Source organism: Thamnophis sirtalis, unplaced genomic scaffold, assembly GCF_051295495.1.
Source record: "Thamnophis sirtalis isolate CommonGarterSnake01/CBP01778 unplaced genomic scaffold, rThaSir2_p1.2 scaffold_13, whole genome shotgun sequence".
NCBI classification, from domain to species: domain Eukaryota; kingdom Metazoa; phylum Chordata; class Lepidosauria; order Squamata; family Natricidae; genus Thamnophis; species Thamnophis sirtalis.
Window position 1 is genome coordinate 22,715,875 of NW_028261393.1, and position 19,088 is coordinate 22,734,962.

Genomic DNA, 19,088 nt, shown 5'->3' on the forward strand with positions numbered 1-19,088 from the left:
CCCCCCCCAACATCCAACCACAGATCAGACTTGTCCCATCCCTGGGGCCCTGATAGCATAGTTTAAACCTGCTTCTTGCCATACTGGTGGGAGAGGGGATAGTGATTTTTATAAATACCCATTTAAATTTGAAGAAAATAAGACAAGTGGCAGATTAAGGCTTACTGGTGCCCTAATCACTGACAAATCTTGGTGCCCCCCCCCTCGGTTGTACACACTACAAATTGTCAGTTTTTTCCCCCCTCCACTTTGTGGTGCCCCCTTTGGGTCTGGTGCCCTAAGTACGTGCTTAGTCTGCTTAAGGGTTAATACACCACTGGGTATGGACCCTCCTAGAGAACGCTTCATATAACGCAGACAATCATGAAGATGCTCCGTTGAAAACTCCGTTCCCTGGCTTCCCTTCACACGCGATTCCCACCTGCCCAAGACCGCAGCAACCGAAGCGGGCAAATCGCAACAGCTCCGATCTCTTTTCGGAGCCTGGCCGTCATCCTGCAGCTCTCTGCACATGCGCGGGGCCCGGGAGTCCTTTCTTCTGTCCCATTAAGTCGCCCAGGGTTGCCCCTTTTAGCTTAAGCAAGCGAAGTCTGACTAGGTGGCTCAGTGGCCAAGACACTGAGCTTGTCGATCAGAAATTTCGGCGATTCGAGTCCCTAGTGCTAGTCTCCTGCGTGAGCAGGGGGTTGGACTAGATGACCTCCAGGGCACCTTCCAACTCTGTTACTGTTACTAGCTCAGCATCGGGCGGGCCGAGCGCATTTAAGCACAGGTGGTTAGCTGCCCAAAGGCAAGCGGGAGGCGCCTGCTTGCTTCGTCCGGGGCGGCTTTCTCAGCCTCCTTTCTCCGCCCCCCCCCCCCCCCGGTTCCACCTCCTCCGGCTGGCGGCCAACGGGAGGGAAAGGCGGGAGAAAGAGCGAAGGCGACGATGGCGCTGCTCTTCTCCGCCCTCCGCGTGGTGTTGGGCCTTTTTTTCGCCGTCAGCGGGGCGGTCAAGCTCACCGACCTGATCGCCGGAGATGCCCACCGGCAGATGGTGAGCGGGGCGCCTCCGAGGCGGGAGGGGAAGCCAGTCTGGGCCGTCTCTGGGCGAGGCAAGCCGCAAGTCAAGCCGCAAGTCGGGCTGCAACCGTCCGGCCGCCCGCGCCTCCTTGCCCACCCCAGCCTCCCGTTCATCCTGGATCCAGCCACCTAAGCAGATCCCTCGCCGAGCGGCTCTTGCAGGAGATCCTCTAAGGAAAGGCTTGGCTCGCAAACTGTCTTCAGGAGCTGCGCCCTTACTTAACACGGCGGGGCTCGTCCTCGCTTGCGGGGACCCGCCTTTTCGGGCCTAAATCTTGGTAACTGGCTGGACAGGCGGCAGAGCTTGAGCCTTCCCGGGCCAGTTGTGTCGCGCGCTTGCAAAGAAAAAGGCGCTCAGCTTCCTTGGGGAGGCAGCGCTCACCGCCTCCTGCCCGCAAAGGACTTGTTTGCTCCCTTTTCAAGGCAGGGATTCCTCCCCCCCCCTCTCTCACACACACACTCACTCTTCCTCTCTCTCTCTCTCTCTCTCTCTCTCTCTCTCTCTCTCTCACACACACACACACCACTCACGCTCAACTTCCTTTCTCTCTCACACACAAACACACTCACAATCACTCTCACTCTTCCTTTCTCTCTCTCCCTCACACACCCATACACCCACCCCATTCACACTCTCTTCTTGGGTCTTAAGACCTTTGTCCAGTGTATCTCAATTAGGGGTGGGGATGTTTTAAAGCTGGTTACAGGCTGATCATATTTAATGGGTTTTGTTCTGTGTGTGTCTCTCCTCCTCCCTCCCCTCCCCCCTTCTGGCCATCTAGTTTATTGCAGCCTTGCTGCCCTCAGTTTAGGGAATTAGTTGGAGAGAGGGAAGAGAGTCTGAGCCCACAGGACTGCCCTCTGTGTAAACAGCCTGGGTTTGTACTCGGTATTTCCAAATCTGGGAGTTTCTCTGGCCTTTGGCCAGCTTTTCATTTGTAGAAGCATTTTGGCATCTAAGGCTGATGTTTGAATTTTTGTTGCTGGGGGTGGGAGAGAACAGAGAACTGCCTGGATCCAATCTGGATCATTCACTGGAACCAGAGGTTTACTCTTCCAAGCTTTCAGACTTGTGCTGGAGAGCCCATCCTTCTCTCTATTTGAATGTGTGTATTGAGACAGAGGGCTGTCTGTCCCCCCCCCCCCCCCCAAATTGGTGAAAATTACTTTGTAAACTTTAAAAAAGAAAAGAAAAATGGGCTGGAAGGGAGAACACTTTAAGTTAAGAGTTAAGATGAGCCACAAGATTTTAGGGAAACAAGATTTTTAAACTCGCTTGCAGATCTGTTGGGATTGTTGACCATTAAGAAATAATTAAGACCTTAATCAGGATGCAAAACAGAAGGTAGAAAAGATACAGTTGAAGGAACTTGCAGGGAGTTCTTGGCTTACAACCACATAGGGGACTGGAACTTCCATCGCTAATCAGTTCGGTCATTAAGCGAGTCATCATCTGACTGCACAGGACTTTACGCCCTCTTTTGTCTCAGTTGTTAAGCGAATCACACCATTGTTAAACAAATCAACTTCCCCCATTGACTTTGCTTATTAGAAACTAGCTGGGAAGGTCTCAAATGGTGATTGCTTGAGCTTCTGATGTGCATGTTTTTGTAAACTTTGTAAATAATATTTTGTAAATGCTAATTGCCAAGGGCCAGAATTTCACACATGTGGCCATCAGAATACTGGGACAGTCGAAAGTGCAAGGATCATGTCACTTTTTTCAGTTCTGTTGTAACTTTGAACAGTTGGTAAAAAAATGGTCACAAGTTTATTTAATTTGCTCAATTTCTGTGGTCGTTCATCTTGGTTGATGATTTTGGGCAGCTTACAATACACACACACACACACACACACACACACACACACACACTTAAAGTCACAATCCCTGGTATGCCCCAATTATGGGAGGAAGCTAACTGCTTCCATTCTCTGTCAATCGGCTCGTCACAAGAGTCCATCACGACAGAAACCCAGTATTTTTACTGTTGCCTTTGTTATATTTGTGTTTAATAATAAGCACAAATAATAAGCACAAATAATACACACACAGACACATACACATATATATAAAATTAAAAATATAGAAATGAGGCAGACCCAGAGGAACATGACGTTACAACATCAACATTACAACAGCGTCAAATAATAAGGCTGCCACCAGTGGGGAGAACTTTGTATCTCCCTCGACACCCGAAGTAGTAAAAGAGGAAGTAAAAGAAAAAAATCCTAAGAATGCCTTCAGACAATAAAAACAGTAAAGCCCATAAAAACACTAAAAGCATTCAAATTAAATATATACAATACATAGGAGCAGGATACATGACCAGTTAGCAATGTAGCCAGGAAATGGAGTCCTTGACATATTCAGTGTGTCAAGGTTCTGGAACAAAGCACTTGCACTTAGACTTATATACCACTTCATAGTGCTTTTACAGCCTCTCTCTAAGCAGTTTACAGAGTCAGCCTATTGACCCCAACAATCTGGGTCCTCATTTTATCCACCTCGGAAGGTGGAGTCAACCTTGAGCCTGGTGAGATTCGATCTGCCAAACTGCTGGCAGGCAGTGATCAGCAGAAGTAGCTTGCAGTATTGCACTCTAATCAATGCGCCACCGTGGCTCTTCATAGCCAAAGTTGATAGGGCCTCCTGAAAGGCTGAGAGCAGGGGTGAAACTCAAGGCCTGCGGGTTGGATCCAGCCCGCGGGGTGCTTAGATCTGGCCTGCGGGGTTGCCCTGGAAAGAGCAAAGGACCGGCCCACAGTGCCTCTGCCAGTGAAAAGAACGGGTGCAGGTGGATCCATTTATGGCTGTGTTCTGACCTAGGCTTCCTGAGAAAGCATAAATCACAATCTTAGTACCTAAAACTCTCTTTTATTTATATGGCTGTGTATGATGGTCATTAACAGTCCACAAGGCTTCACAAACAGTCTGTGAAGGTTTTGACAGATGTCTGCTCGAGTTGCCACAGCCTTTCAGGGGAATGTTGATAAACACCCACCTTATCCCCCTGGGAATGCTGCCAGAGACCTAATTGCCAAACAGAGCTTTTCAAAGCTTGAACCAAGATGAACTAATTGCTTCCTGCAAAAGCTCATGTCCTGTTCACTCCTCTTTTATGTCTTATGGGAGGGGTAAAGCCACAGGTGGACGATGAATGGCCCCTCCCATAGGAAATAAAAGAGGAGTGAAAGGGGAGTGGAGTTTGCAGGAGACAATTAGTTAATTGGTTCCTGACTCTCAAGCCAGATAAGGTCTATGACTCTATATTCACCTTTTAAAGACTTTGCTAGATGTGAATGAGAGGAATTCACAGTAACTTAATAATACGTTTTTTTTTGTCAGGACAAGGAGTCTGCTTCGTGGTCTGGGGAAGTCTAGGTCAGAACATTATGGCCCTTTTATGACATGTGGACTTTAACTCCCAGAATTCCTGAGCCGGCTCAGGAATTCTGGGAGTTTGTTCTGTCCCCCTCCAAATTATACTGATGCCGGCTTGGCCATCTGCCACGACTAATGAAGTAGATAAGCACGGAATCCACTGACTTCTTCAAACTTAAACTGATGTTTCCTGCAAAATTCCCCTCCCGTCTCCACCTATAAGCTCCCTGGGAGGGGCCAATCAGTAGCCACCTGTGTCCTATTTCCTTCTGCCAGCCTGTTTCCACAGCTGCTGCCTTCTCCTATTAAAAAATAAAAATAAAAAAATAAAAAATAAACATTCTATCAACCCTCTGCAACATTCCCCCTGTTCTTCCTCACTGCTCCCTGGCTCAGACGCCATCTGGTGGCCAACTCTCTAGTCCCTGCTCTGACTCTGAACACTCCCCAGAGTCTTCCTCAGCCTCCAGGGTAGTCCCATAATGTTCATTGCTGTCAGATTCCATCAACAGCTCAGCCGGCCGCTGCTGGACCACAACAGAGTTGAAGTCCGCAAGTCATAAAAGGGCCACTGTTTCCCATCTCTGCCTTAGGTATAGGCTGAGGGCTATCTATATCTCACCAATGCGTGAATGTTTTCAATGTGGTTTCTTTTGCTTTGCCACCCATGTTTTGGATTATTTGTGTTTAGTGGCTGCTGGAAAAATTGGGCAACCCTCTTCTACTCCTTAGTCTTCCTTGCCTCTTAACGCTCCTTTTCCTTCCTATGGCAGAAAACCCACTTTGAAAAATTTGCAGATGCCTTCCCGTTGAAGGAGTTTGGCTACAAGCCAGAACCAGGATGGTACATGGAAATAGTGGGCTGGATAGAACTGATAGGAGGTTTCCTTTTAGCCTTCGGACCTCAACTGCTGCAGGAAATCAGCAATTTTGTGCTCACCGTGATCATGATAGGTAAGGATGGGTCCTGTTAATGAATTTCTGACCGGGATCTTCTCCTGAACCATTTCTAAGATTATTTATTTGATTAGGGTGGGTTGTATCAAGTTAGGGTGCGTTCTGACCTTGGCTTCCTTAACAAGCATGAAGCAGAGTCTGGGTCCCAGCAAAACCTCTTTTATTTACACGACTGTGAATTCCTTTCATTCACAATCAGCAAGGCTTTAGCAAACAGTCTTTCAGAGGAATGTTTATCCACACGCACCTTATCTCATTTGGAGTGCTGCCAGATAACTAGTTTCCAAACACAGGGCAAAGCAAAACTTGGCACAGAGTCTCTTATAATCACAAACAGAACTTTCCTCTTGAACCGACAGAAGGAACAAATTGTTTCCTGCAAAAGCCTACTCCCCTTTCACTCCTCTTTTGTTCCCTATGGGAGGAGTCAATCACCTCCAAGGTGTGGCTTTACTCCTGAGTCGACCCTGCTTTCTTAGCTGTTCTTGTTTTCTGGCAGCTCTGTGCATGCGCACACTGGAAACAGGCTCCAGCTGTTTCTCTGCCTTGCTGCTGTCTAGCTCCCTCTCTGCCTTCAACACAGAGGCCTCGTCTGAGCTTTCCTCAGCCCCCAGGACAGGCCCATGCTCCTCCCCAACCTCCTCACTGTCCGACTCTGCTGCCAGCTCCGTTGGCTGCCGGCGGGCCACAATAAGGTGGATCACTTACAGAGGGTATCAGATTCCTGCCCCTTGGAGGCTCTTGTCAATCAGTTGTTGATCCCCAACCTTTTACTGACACCCATTTGAGCCCCAGCCACTTATTTATTTATTTATAATATTTATTGGTTGCCCATCTCACCACAGGGTAACTCTGGATGGCTTAGAATCTTTTAGACCACACAAACACAAAAACACGCAAAAAGGTTTCCCTGTCACATGTGTTCCACTCTGGAGCATGGTGCTCATTCCTGTTTCTTGGTTGAGGGAGCTAGCGTTGTCTGAAGACAATTTTTGTGGTCTTGATCTTGATTGTATCTCTCTGTTAATACAATTTAGGATTACTGGCTTTTTTGGCTGCCGGTGCACACTGCTGGCTCATATTTAACTAGTTGTCCACTAAGACTCCAAGATCCCTCTCACAGGTGGCCAGCTATTCTCACTGGTGGCCAGCCATTGAACATTGAGTAACACTATCTCACCATTAGCCCCTTACCTTCAGGTTTAAGGACTGGTGTGGAGCTCTATGGAGACCTCAAAAGATTAACAGAACCCAATTGGCCTTCCATCATTTAAAGAAGTAAAGGTTTCCCTGTCTAGTTGTGTCTGACTCTAGGGTGGGAATTACCATATTTTTCAGAGTATAAGACACACTCACCCCCATAAAAAGAGGGTGAAAATTTGGGTGCGTCTTATACACCAAATGTGGTCCCGCCCACCCACCAACCCCCAACCTTTGGCCTCTGCCTTCCAGCAATTTGCCTCCTTGCAGCAAACTGTTTCAGTTTCAGTTTCAGCACAGCTTGATTAGCACAAGCAGCTGATTGTAGGTTGGAATGGCCCCCCGACCATCAGCTGTTTCAGGTTGCAGGGATTGCCATTGCCTATTGCTGCCTCTGTGTGCCCCATTTTTGGCCTCTGTGTGTCCCATTTTCCATCCATTCCGATCCCCACTGCCTGGAATGGGTGGAAAATATGGCGCGCACAGGTGGCCATAAGCTATGGCAATCCCTGCAGCCCGAAACAGCTGATTGTCGGGAGGCCGATCCAACTGACAATCAGCTGCTTGTGATAATCAGGCTGTGCTGAAATTGAAACTGAAACAAGCTGTTTGCTGCAAGGAGGCAAATTGCTGGGAGGCAGAGGCAGATTTTTTTTCTTGTTTTCCTCCCCAAAAGCTAGGTGTGTTTTATACTTCGGAGCATCTTATACTCTGAAAAATACGGTATTTGTACATTAACAAAATAAACACATAAAGAAAATGGGAACCAGTCCAGTTTGGGTTAGCCATTGGTAGTCTTGTATTGCAATTTGGTTTTAGAATTCTGCCTTTCTTTTCTTTGTGTGTGATACTGCAGGTGCCATCTACACCCTCCTGGTTTTGAAAGAGCCTTTTGCCATGTGCGTCCCAGCCACTGTCTCCTTGGGTCTTTTGCTCCTCCTCAACATCCGTGGAAGAGGGAAGTGTGTGAAGTCAAAGTCTGAATGAAATCTGGAGAGATGGGAAGGATTCAAAATGAAGCTTTTGGAAGGACAGACAACTGGTGTTTCCCAACCTGCTCCCCGACTAATCAGATCATGCGGACTTTACAGTGTATAATCCAGAAAGGGGGTTAAATCTTCACAGTCATGGCCTATTTTTTCTCCTTTCTTAACTGTCCATTTTGTCTGTTTTCCATCCCTCTTTAAACCTGATTGGAGAGCTTGTCTTCTCTGCAAAACCAGTCTCTCTCTCTCTCTCTTCGGTCAATGGCTACTTCTTGTGTTCAGGCAAGGAGATAACATGGAACAGAAGAAAATACCACATTTAGAAAAGGGCGAGAATGAGGGTTATGTGAGATTGTGGTTGGGCACTAAAGAATATTGTTGAGGGTAAAAGAGGCCTTGGAATTCTGCAGAATGATATAATCAAAGGACCAAGATAGATCTTGTACCAGTTATACATTGTAATGCTTCATTTCTGGATTTTATTAACTTTGCTATCAACCCATCTTGGCCTGATCTAAGATTAGGACTTACGTTTGTTGGTTGAGGAAGTATAGGTTAATCATGACCCCTCATCCTTTTCCCAAAAATTAAATTTAATTCCATTTACCCAATACTTTTTTTTAACCATTTGCATCAAGCAAAAGGTCCTTTTTATCATTCCAGTTTTGTTAATTGGTCATGAATTTGGGGAAATAAAAGTAAAGGGGATGAATAGATTTCTTCGAATAAGCATGAGATGATCTTGAGCCATTGCCATTTATAAGAAATAATCAATAGGTTCAAATTTTATGTCCATATTTGGGGGGGACTGAAGGTTGGTTGGGAGCTTTTGGCTTGTTTTTCTTAAAAAAAAAACTTTTAAAGACAAGTGGGAGTGGCTCAGTGCTTTGGATTCAAAGTGGAAAGATGCTCCAGAGCAGGGTTTCTCACCCTTGACAACTTTTAAGGTGTGTGGACTTCAATTCCCAGAATTCCCCAGCCACCAATGCTGGTGGGGGAATTCTGGGACTTGAAATCCACACTACTTAACTACCAATAAAGGGGAATATTTGTAGCTCAGGGTTGAAATGAGGGATCCTTGGTGCTCTCTGAGCTTATTAATAGTTAAATACAATGCATAAATACAATCTGCATACTTTGCAAACGAGACAATCAACAAGCCAAAAGGGAACACGAAGACCTCCCCACCAGAAATCAACACCCAGATGAACACAGATTAATTCCAAAATTAACATCAGACTAACAATGAAGTAAACAAATACAAGGAACTGCCAATAACTATAACACTTAGACTTATATACTTTCACAGTGCTTTTACAGCCCTCTCTAGGTGGTTTACAGAGTCAGCCTACTGCTCCCAACAATCTGGGTCTTCATTTTACTGACCTTGGATGGATGGAAGGCAGAATCAACCTTGAGCCAGTCAAGATTGAACTGCTAGCAGCAGTCAACAGAAGTAGCCTGCAGTACTGCATTCTAACCACTGCGCCACCATGGCTCATATGCCAAACAACTGCCAAACAAGCCAACAGCAAACAGCCCAACCCAAGAACTTCTAAGACAACCCCACCCACCCACCCAACACTGACAGGGCTAGCTATTAGAATATAAACTGACAGCAAACCACACTCTTTACTCCTAGCAGCACTGATGATGCTACCTAGTTTGGGTAATGAAACATCTGCAGAAAAACTGGCTCAGAGAACACCAAGAATCCCCCATGTCTTAAAACTTGCCAAGTTTGAGCAATACCGCTTCAGAGTGCAAGCACTCACAAAAAGTCGTCGTCTGCCACTCCTTAAAGCTGAGGTTTTACTTGGTTTCAGATGGGATCTCATAGCTTTTAATAGCATGATCACATGATCGCACCTGATCATTTTCCCCAAAAGAAACAAGCTTTTTAAAAGGAATGTTCTCGTGGTGTGTATGTGGGACAGTTGCTGCTGCCTCGTGTTGCTGATTTAAGGGCCATGGTGGCTCAGTGGCTAAGATGCTGAGCTTGTTGATCAGATGGTTTGCAGTTCGAATCCCTAGTGCCGTATAACAGAGTGAGCTCCTGTTACTTGTCCCAGCTTCTGCCAACCTAGCAGTTCGAAAGCATGTAAAAATGCAAAATAAAAAAATAGAAGCCACTTTTTGTGGGAAGATAACAGTGTTCCGTGCACCTTTGCTGTTGAGTCATGCCAGCCACATGACCACAGAGACATCTTCGGACAGCATTAGCTCCTCTGCTTTGAAACAGAGATGAGCACTGTCCCCTAGAGTGGAGAACGACTAGCACATATGTGTGAGGGAAACCTTTCCCTTTCCCTTGTCGCTGATACTGTTTTAAGGAAAGTTGAGTAAAGATATCTTTACTTGCCCTCCTGTTTTTTGAAATTCAAAAAGAACTTGGTGGTGGAGGGACTTCATCTTGAAAGAACATAAAATAATAGGCTTGGAAGAGACTTTGCTCAATCAAGTACAAATTAAGTTGTGAATAAAAGTTTTGACCATTCAGCCGTTCTGGAGTTACATACGAAAAACACTGTCAAATCTCTTTTCTAGCAAGGCAGAACTTTCTCCGAGGAACTTGGGATGTCTAGTCTTAACGAAGAGAAAGACCAGGGATGACATGATGGCAGTCTTCCAGTACTTGAAGGGCTGTCACACAGAAGAGCAGGTCAACCTATTCTCCAAAGCACCTGAGGGCAGGACAAGAAGTAACAGGTTGAAGATGATTAAAGAGAGATCCAACCTAGGACTAAGGAGAAATTTCCTGACTGAGAGAACAGTTCATCAGTTACCGCTGGAAGTTGTGGATGCTCCATCAGTGGAGATTTTAAAGAAGAGGCTGGACAGCCATTGTCCGAATGGTAGCACGTATGTGCAAGAGGAACCTTTACCTTTAGGGTAAAATATTGGAAAACATTCATCTCTTAGGAAGACATGAAAAGTACATTTCCTATGCCTCTGAAAATGATTCTGTTATTTCGTGAACCTTTTTTTAAATCAAATCAAAATGATGCCAAAAATAGAATTGCTGCTTTGAAATGGTGAGAAATGTATTTGTTCATTGCTCACAAGGATTCATTATTTCCATAACAATGCATATTGTTTTATTCACCTTGGTTATTTTGCCAGCCAAACGGTTACATTCAACCAAACGTTTTAAATTTTGTTACTGCAAACTCTTTTTTCTTTTAATGCTGTATTTACTGTTTGGCTCATGTATGTCTTAATTTTTTCTGATGCTAGTTTTGACCTCTCAATGATTTGTAGGAATTGTTGCAACACCTGCTTAACTTGATGCATTTTGATCTCATTTTTCATTATCACTGTTGTTTTTTTTAATTGAGGAAAATTGTGGTTTTAGAAAAATCTAACACAGTTGTTCCTGAGAATGAATAAAATTTGTAGTGGACTCTTGTCTAATCTTAACCCAAGGGATGCCCTCTGCTTGGAAAGCCTATGCTATAGTCCTCAGTGAGGTGCTTCTGCTGAGCCTCTTTCTCAGTCAGATCCAATTTGAACTGAGCTGTTTTGCCAACTCTTCTCGTGGCTGCTTAGTTCCAACAACTGCTTCCTATTGGGGCCCTGAGGAGGCGAGGAGGGGCTGGCAGGGGAGGGGTGAGTAGAGGCTGGCGAGGTGCCCCCTCAGCGTAAGTGAAATTGAGTTGGCCACACCCCACCCAGTCACATGACCACCTAGCCATGCCTATCTGGTTATTAGGCAGATCATGTTAATGGTACACATAATTTAAAATTATGAATTAAGTGGTCTCTGAGGTCCGAAAGGTTGGTGACCCCTCTTCTAGAAGACCTCCAAGGTTCTTTCCAGCTCTATTCGGATTGATTGATTGATTATTGATTGATTGATTGATGGCGCTTGTAGCTAGAGAGATACACAGGTGCCTTTGGCCACCTGGCCCTAGATGAGCAACCCCAACTTCACAGATTTTGACCGAGAATAATTGCTTTCTTAGGAATCCAGTGTTGGTCTGGTAGTCAAGACTGTCCCCATAGGAAGTTCCTTTCATATACCGTATTTTCACGACTATAAGCCGCACTGAAAATCCTAAAATTTGATCAAAAACCGGCAGTGCGGCTTATAACCCGGTGCGCTTTATGTGTGAAAAAAGATCGAAAATCTTTCCCTCCCGACGCTCAAACTTGAAGCTCGCAAGCATGCACACGTCCCTCGGGTCTCTCCCTTCAACCTCGCTACTTTCTGAGTTGGAGCAGAGAGCCACCCAGCTCCCAGCCCCTATAGACTGGGCTGTTCCGTCACCCCCGCCGCCGCAAGAAGGGACGGCAGACCGGCGCAGCCCTTCAGGATTTGCCGGCGCCGAGCACCCCATCCGCCCCGGCAGTCGCCCTGCCTAACTCCGCTCCGCGCCCCAGCCGGCTCTGCGCTGCCGGTCAAGGGCGCGCGGGTGGCCGGTGTGGCGCCGGTCTTCCCAGCACACCACGCCGGCCGGGCAAGAGCCGGGAGAGCAGCGGAGCCCGAAGCCTCCCGCGCCAGAAATGTCCCGCTAGCCGACGCCTGCCACGTGTGCCCACCCGCCCGCCTCGGGGACCGCAACCCAGGTGCCCTGCCCGCCCCCATCCCCCCCGCCTGGCTCACCGATGCGGATGACATGGGGCATGCCGCAGCAGGCGTGCAGCCAGAGGACTCCGAGCAGGGCGGCGGCGGCGGCAGCGGAGGCGCAGGAGCGGGCCAGTGGCGGGCGCGGGGCATGGCAGTAGGTCAGCATCCTGGGCGGGCGGGCAAGGCGCGGGAGGCGGAGAGGACAGAGCGACCTGACCGCAGCGCCCCAGGCCCCCGCGCTGGCGATCTCCCGGGGTGGCGTGGCTGCGCGGGGCCGCTCAGCGGAGGAAGGCGGCCGCCTGGCGGGAGAGGCTCGGCCGAAAGGTGCCGGGGCTGGAGCCGCAGAGCCAGGCATGCCTTCCACCCGGGAAGTCCTGCCCCTTCATCCCCGAAGGCCGGCGCGCGGTGAGGGGGGCCGGCATGGAGGCGAAAGTACTTTGCACATGCTCCACGGTCGCCGCGCTCTCCGTCCCAGCCTTCGCCGAAGCCGGCGGGCTGCCTCCCGAAGAAGCCGCCGGAGCGTCCCAAGCCAGAAAATGCCCCAACTCGGGCAGACGGAGTTCCAGTTGCAACCTGCGCACGTGATTCGATGAGGAACCAAGGGGAGCCGGGTCTCTGAGCACGGCTTATAACCCGGTGCGCTTTATATGTGAAAAAAGTTTTAAAAATTAACATTAACTGATACTGCTGCTTACAATCCGGTGCGGCTTATGGTCGTGAAAATACGGTACAACAGTAGAAGAATACCATTTATATCTTGGATGCACAGTTGATTTTTCATTGTAATAGTGTCCTCTTTGGCCAAAGGGACTATGACTAGATATCGTATCAAGAAGGTGGAGGAAGGGAAGCGACTGAAGGCCAGGTGCAAAGCAGTTGACATTTTGGACTTGATTGGCAAGACCGATATTCATGTCCACATTAAACCATGGGGGTTTACCTAATGATAGTGAAACACCCAATCATCCTTGAATGGATGTGGGGTTTGTTCTGACCTAGGCTTCCCCAAAAAGCATGAAGCAGATTCCTGGTCCTGACAAAACCCCTTTTATTAAATGAATGTGAATTCTTCTCATTCCCATTCAGCAAAGGCCTGGCAAACAGTCTTTCAAAGGTAAATTTATGACCACAGACCTTATCTATCTTGGAAAGCTGCCATGTAAATATTTTCCAAACGCAATGCTGTGCCAGGAAAGACTTGGCACAGAGTCTCTGAGATTCAGGACAGATCTGCCCACTCCTGAAATGAACTAACAAACGAAATAATTGTTTCCTGCAAAAGCCCACTCCCCTTTCGCTCCTTTTATTTCCTATGGGAGGGCTAATCGTCCACCTGTGGCCTTACTTCCCTTCGTCTGGAAGCTCTGTGCATGCGCACATTAAGAACAGGCTCCAGCTGTTCGTCTGCCTCACTGATGTCTGACTCTGAAGGCAGCTGAGAACTGTCAGATGGGCCTGGCCTCATCTCTGCCTCTGACGCAGAGCACTCGTCCGAGCCTTCCCCAGATTCCAGGACTGGCCCAGGTCGTCGTCCCCCACAACCACACTGTCTGAGTCCTGTTTCTTGAAATTCGAAAAGAACTTGGTGGTGGAGGGACTTCATTTTGAAAGAACATAAAATAATAGGCTTGGAAGGGACTTTCCTCAATCAAGTACAAATTAAGTTGTGAGCACTGCCCCCTAGAGTCGGGAAAGACTAGCACATGTGCGAGGGGAAACTTTACATTAATATAATTCCCTTTGGCATTCCTACAAAAATATTTTGCAAAGCGCCTCATCCTTACATTTAAAAATGATAATATATAAATATAGATACTCCTTGACATATGAACACAATCGGGACCGGGACTTTCATCGCTAAGTGATTCTGTCGTTAAGTGAGTTGCGCCTCATTTTACACCTTTTTTTGCTATGGTTGGTAAGTGAATCTTGGTTCCCCCACTGATTTTGCTTGTCAGAAGCCTCCTGGGAAGGCTAGAAATGGCGATCCTGTGCTCTTGGGAGCCATCATAACAGGGGTGGGTTTCAGGCGGTTTGCGGCGGTCCCCGCGAACCGGTTGGTCGGCGAACCTGGAAGTAAGTAACTTACGGGAACGCCGAAGTGTCCACCCGCCCGCCCGCATTTCTTACCCGGTTTTGACGAGTTCTGCGCTTCCACGCATGCGCAGGACGCATACAGCGCCTGCGCGATCCTCCAGGAGCAGCTGGAGCATCGCACAGACGCTAGTACGCATGCGTGCACTGCGCGCATGCACGAGGACGCCGCCGGCCCCGTTCCAACCGAACCGGTTGGAACGGGGCGAGAAACCCACCCCTGCATCATAAATATACTGACTGCCGATTGCCATGGGCGAATAGGCGGCAATATAAATTCAATTATAAATAAAATAAACAAATCAGTAAAATTGGATCACATGACCAATGTTGTGATGGTCGTAACTGCAAGGACTGTGAGTCACTTTTTTCCAGGTCTGATAATTCCGAACAGTTGTTAAATGAATGGTTGTAAGTAGACTAACTGTAACAGTAAGCATCTTAGGGACAAAATGCTGTGAAAATTTTTTTTCAGTTTCAGTTTTGTTACTGAAACAAAAACGTTAAAATGTTTTGTTACATATCAATATGTACATGAGCATAATATGATTGAAGATTTGTTTGTGATGCATTTGAGCAATATTATTATTGAAATGGTGAAAGGACGGGCTTGTCTTTGTTTGAGACCCTTCCACTCCGTTCACTCAATATGTTAAGCCATAAAAGTGTTTGCCTTGCGTTTGGTGAATTCCCCCCACTTGGGGTTTATGCAATAAATACGGATATGTAACCACATCTTATTTGCACACACTGTTCAGCTTCGTGGAACATGCACAAGCTCATTTAGCAAAAGGTAATCTCTCGTATTTGCATAACTTCTCTGGATCATCTCTTGTTACCCTGATTCATATAACAGGCCAGGGCTTTGCACAATTTGTTATCCACAACCATCTAATCCTATTGTTTTTTGGGGGCCTAATCTAGGATGTTGTGCAAACGAGAGCCAGGAGATGCGTTTTATTGGGGGAGGGAAAAAAAATAAGACTCAAGGGCTAATTTTCTGTCTCTTTTTCTGCACCGCTCCTCTGCCTCGGATGGTGAGTGACATGCAGAAAAAATTCTTAAAATGCCTGGCAGATTAATCCGAGCTGATCCCCCTTTCCCTCTTTTGTCCCACACCCTCCTTGCGTATTGCGGCATGCCCACGAAAGGCATTTTTTCATCGGCTTATGGCCCAGACTTCAAGGTTCCTTTGATGCTACGCCTCCATGAAGGCTCTTAAATCCGATCTCTCTTCCTTCTCTGTCTCCTTCCTGCCCCCTCCAGCAGCTGTTGCGCTTGGGAAGCTGAGCTTCCTGGGGCTGCTTTGAGGCTCCTTGGAGGCTTCTCTTTGTTGCCGAGCCCAACTGCTCTCCGACACCCATCTTTGAGTACCCCGCTCCTGCTTTGGCTTCCATTTCAGATTTGCTCAGTCCTGCTTTTCTTCCAAGGCGAAAGGTGAGAACGCCAAATAGGTTGTACACAGCTTGAGGGGTGTGTGTCCCCCCCAAAGTATTGCTGAGACAAGCGGGGAAAGGTTTTCCTTGAATATCGGTGTGGATTTTAATTTTAGATTTTATTTTTTTAATTGTATTTATTTTGTCAAGCCTGTCCCCTGCAATGTCTTCTTCCTGAAGGAAAAAAACATAGTCCAGTTGCCTTTTGAAAAAGCATCTCCCTGGGATTGTAGACTCTTATTTTGGGAACAGAGTTCTATGGCCTTCTGGGTGTGTGGGAGTATTCTTCTATAGCAGCCATTCATTCATTCATTCATTCATTCATTCATTCATTCATTCATTCATTCATTCATTCATTCATTCATTCATGTATTTATGTATGTATTTATGTATGTATTTATTTATGTATGTATTTATGTATGTATGTATATATTTATGTATGTATTTATGTATGTATTTATTTATTTTGTCAAGTATGTATGAGATAACAGGTATAAGTATAAACATGGACATGAACATAGGAAATGGGTACAAATAGATGGGGACAGTAGGACAGGGATGGTAGGCATGCTGGTGTGCTTATGCACATCCCTTTACAGACCTCTTAGAAATGGGGTGAAGTCAACAGTAGGTAGTCTAAGGTTAAAGTTATGGGGGTTTGGGGGTGAGGTAGAGCATTCCAGGCATTGACCCCTCTGTTGCTGAAGTCGTATTTTCTGCAATTGAGTTTGGAGCGGTTTACCTTGAGTTTGTATCGATTGCCCTGTGTATTATTGCGGTTGAAGCTGAAGGAGTCATTGAGAGGCAGGACTTTGCAGCAGACAATTTTGTGTACTACACTCAGGTCAGACCATAGGTGGCGTAGTTCTAGGTTGTCCAAGCCCAAAATTTCAAGCCTGGTGGCATAAAGGATTCTGTTGTGAGCAGAGGAATGGAGGATTCTTCTCATGAAATACCTCTGGACTCACTCAACTGTATTACTATCTGATATGCAGTGTGGGTTCCAGACGAACTGTATTTGAAAGTAGGTCTAGCAAAGGTTTTATATGCCCTAGTTTGCAATACAATATTACTGGAGAAGAAGGTAACCGTGGTTTGAACCTCAGGGAGATACAAGCAACCTCCCCGGGACATGACAGCAAAAGAAGTTGGGGCAAGTGGAAAAGGATGTTTGGGAGCCTCGGTGGCCGATCTTGGAGTGCAGGCAAAGCTGGATATTATGGGCATTTGTGGAGCTGTAATTCCAACATATTTGGAGGGCACTGTATTGGATTAGGGAAAGTTGATGTACCTATGATTCCTTGGTTCTGAATTAGGGAGGTCTTTGTCAACCTTCTAAAGTGGATTAGACTATGAAACCAAAATTATGCATGCTGGTACAGTAGTAATTTTATTATAGGTTTATAGGAACAGAATCTTGCAAGTCTGAATATGTTTCCCCCCCCTCCCTTTATCTTCACGAGAACTAGGGAAGGTTTTGTCTGAAATGCTTTCTCAGTTTACAGGGCTCAGATTTTATTTATCTGATAGTTGTCTTAGTTGTGGCTCTTCCTCTGGTTCGTCAGAGTTAACCTTATGTACATTATAGCCCTTGATCAAGTTATTCTGTGATTCCAACCCTTGCCTGCCTATCCATCCATCCATCCATCCATCCATCCATCCATCCATCCATCCATCCATCCATCCAAGATTGATCTCTCTCTCTTTCTCTCTCTCCATATCCATCCATCCTAGACTGATCTCTCTGTCTCTCTCTCTCTCATCCATCCATCCATCCATCCATCCATCCATCCATCCATCCATCCATCCATCCATCCATCCATCCATGTCCAGAGTTGTAAAGTAATATTTATAGTACATATCTATGAGTTTTCTGCTCAATATCTTAACTCTTCCTAACAATGCATCTTCTGGACAGAGAGCTCATGATGTTCTTTGTGGGATCTATTGGAGCAACTCTGCACAAACCCTACTGCTCCTACCACTACTGGGACCACTTTGGCTTTTAGTTTCCACGTCCTCTCTAGTTTCTCCTGCAGGGATGTCTACATGTATGTGTATATGTACGTATATATACATGTATATCTCCCTTTTTACAACCCTGTAATCCCTTAATTCAGGGTGGTGTGACTGGATGGAGTTGAACATTTATTAGCCGGGTGCCCTTCCTGATGCCATGTAGAGTTTGCAGCAGATATTTTTTGTTTGTGCCCTTGGAGAGAGAGAAAAACATCTGCCCTACCCACAATTGAACTGTCCAAGTGGGAGGTGAGCATCTTTACTACTGGGTCACCATGCCATTGCGTATACGTATATGTACAGTATGTGTATATTTCAGATAAGAACAGAAGAAGAGAACTCCACTAGTTTAGAGATGCATGTAAATGACACTATCAGAGAAAGATGGAATACAATAATACCATGTGCTAAAATTTTCAATGTTGCTTTCCCTTGTTTTCCCTGCAAGCTTCAAAATTTCCTTGGCTGCATTCATTAACCTGGTTACTGAACTAATTACTGGATTTCTACCAAAGTCTCCAGATGTCAGATTCATACCATGCATGCAAATTAAGCATAAATGTAAAGGTTCCCCTCGCACATATGTGCTAGATGTTCTTGACTCTAGGGGGCGGTGCTCATCTCCGTTTCAAACCCAAAGAGCCAGTGCTGTTCGAAGACATCTCCGTGGTCACGTGGCCGGCATGACTCAATGCCGAAGGTGCACAGAAGAGCTGTTACCTTCCCACGAAAGGTGGTCTCTATTTTTCTACTTGCATTTTTACATGCTTTCAAACTGCTAGGTTGGTAGAAGCTGGGACAAGTAACAGGAGCTCACTCCATTACTCAGCGCTAGGGATTTGAACTGCGTAACTGCTGACCTTTCTAATCAACAAGCTCAGAGTCTTAGTCACTGAGCCATCGTGTCCCTAAATTAAGTATAAGTTTACCCAATCTTTGCATGCTGGCTTAATATGATGATTAGGATCATAACTGACCTGGTTAAGTATGTCGTAGGAATACAAGTGTGTGTGTGTGTGTGTGTGTGTGTGTGTGTGTGTGTGTGTTTCTGAGCTTTCTTCCTTGCCTGGGAAAGCCCTGTGATTTTTTTTTGCTGGTCTCCCAAATTCTAACCAAGATCCAACTCTGGGCAAAATCAGCTCAATGATATAAGCTAGCCAAGCAGAATTAAACTCCTTCTCCAGAAATAACTACATTCAGGCAATACTTTGCAGAGCTAATGCTGATTATTCCCCTTTTGGGGCCCATTAAACTTTGCAAACTACCCTGGTGTGAGAGTCCAGAATGCTTTTTTAAGTGCTCGCTTTTCTGACTTCCAGTTCTGAGTCACTGCTTTGCCCTACTTTTTCACACTCCGTTCTGAGTGAAGGCTTTCCTATCAA

General features: G+C 46.3%; 1 protein-coding gene across 1 annotated transcript; it reads left to right on the plus strand.

Annotated features, from left to right (window-relative positions):
- The first annotated feature begins 883 nt into the window (after positions 1–883).
- TMEM35B (transmembrane protein 35B) lies at positions 884–10,990 on the plus strand. Its single transcript, XM_087728337.1, has 3 exons — positions 884–1,036; positions 5,218–5,398; positions 7,458–10,990. Exons 1-3 carry the CDS (start codon positions 929–931, stop codon positions 7,586–7,588), a joined length of 420 nt encoding a protein of 139 aa, XP_087584463.1. The 5' UTR covers positions 884–928; the 3' UTR covers positions 7,589–10,990.
- The last annotated feature ends 8,098 nt before the right edge of the window (positions 10,991–19,088 follow it).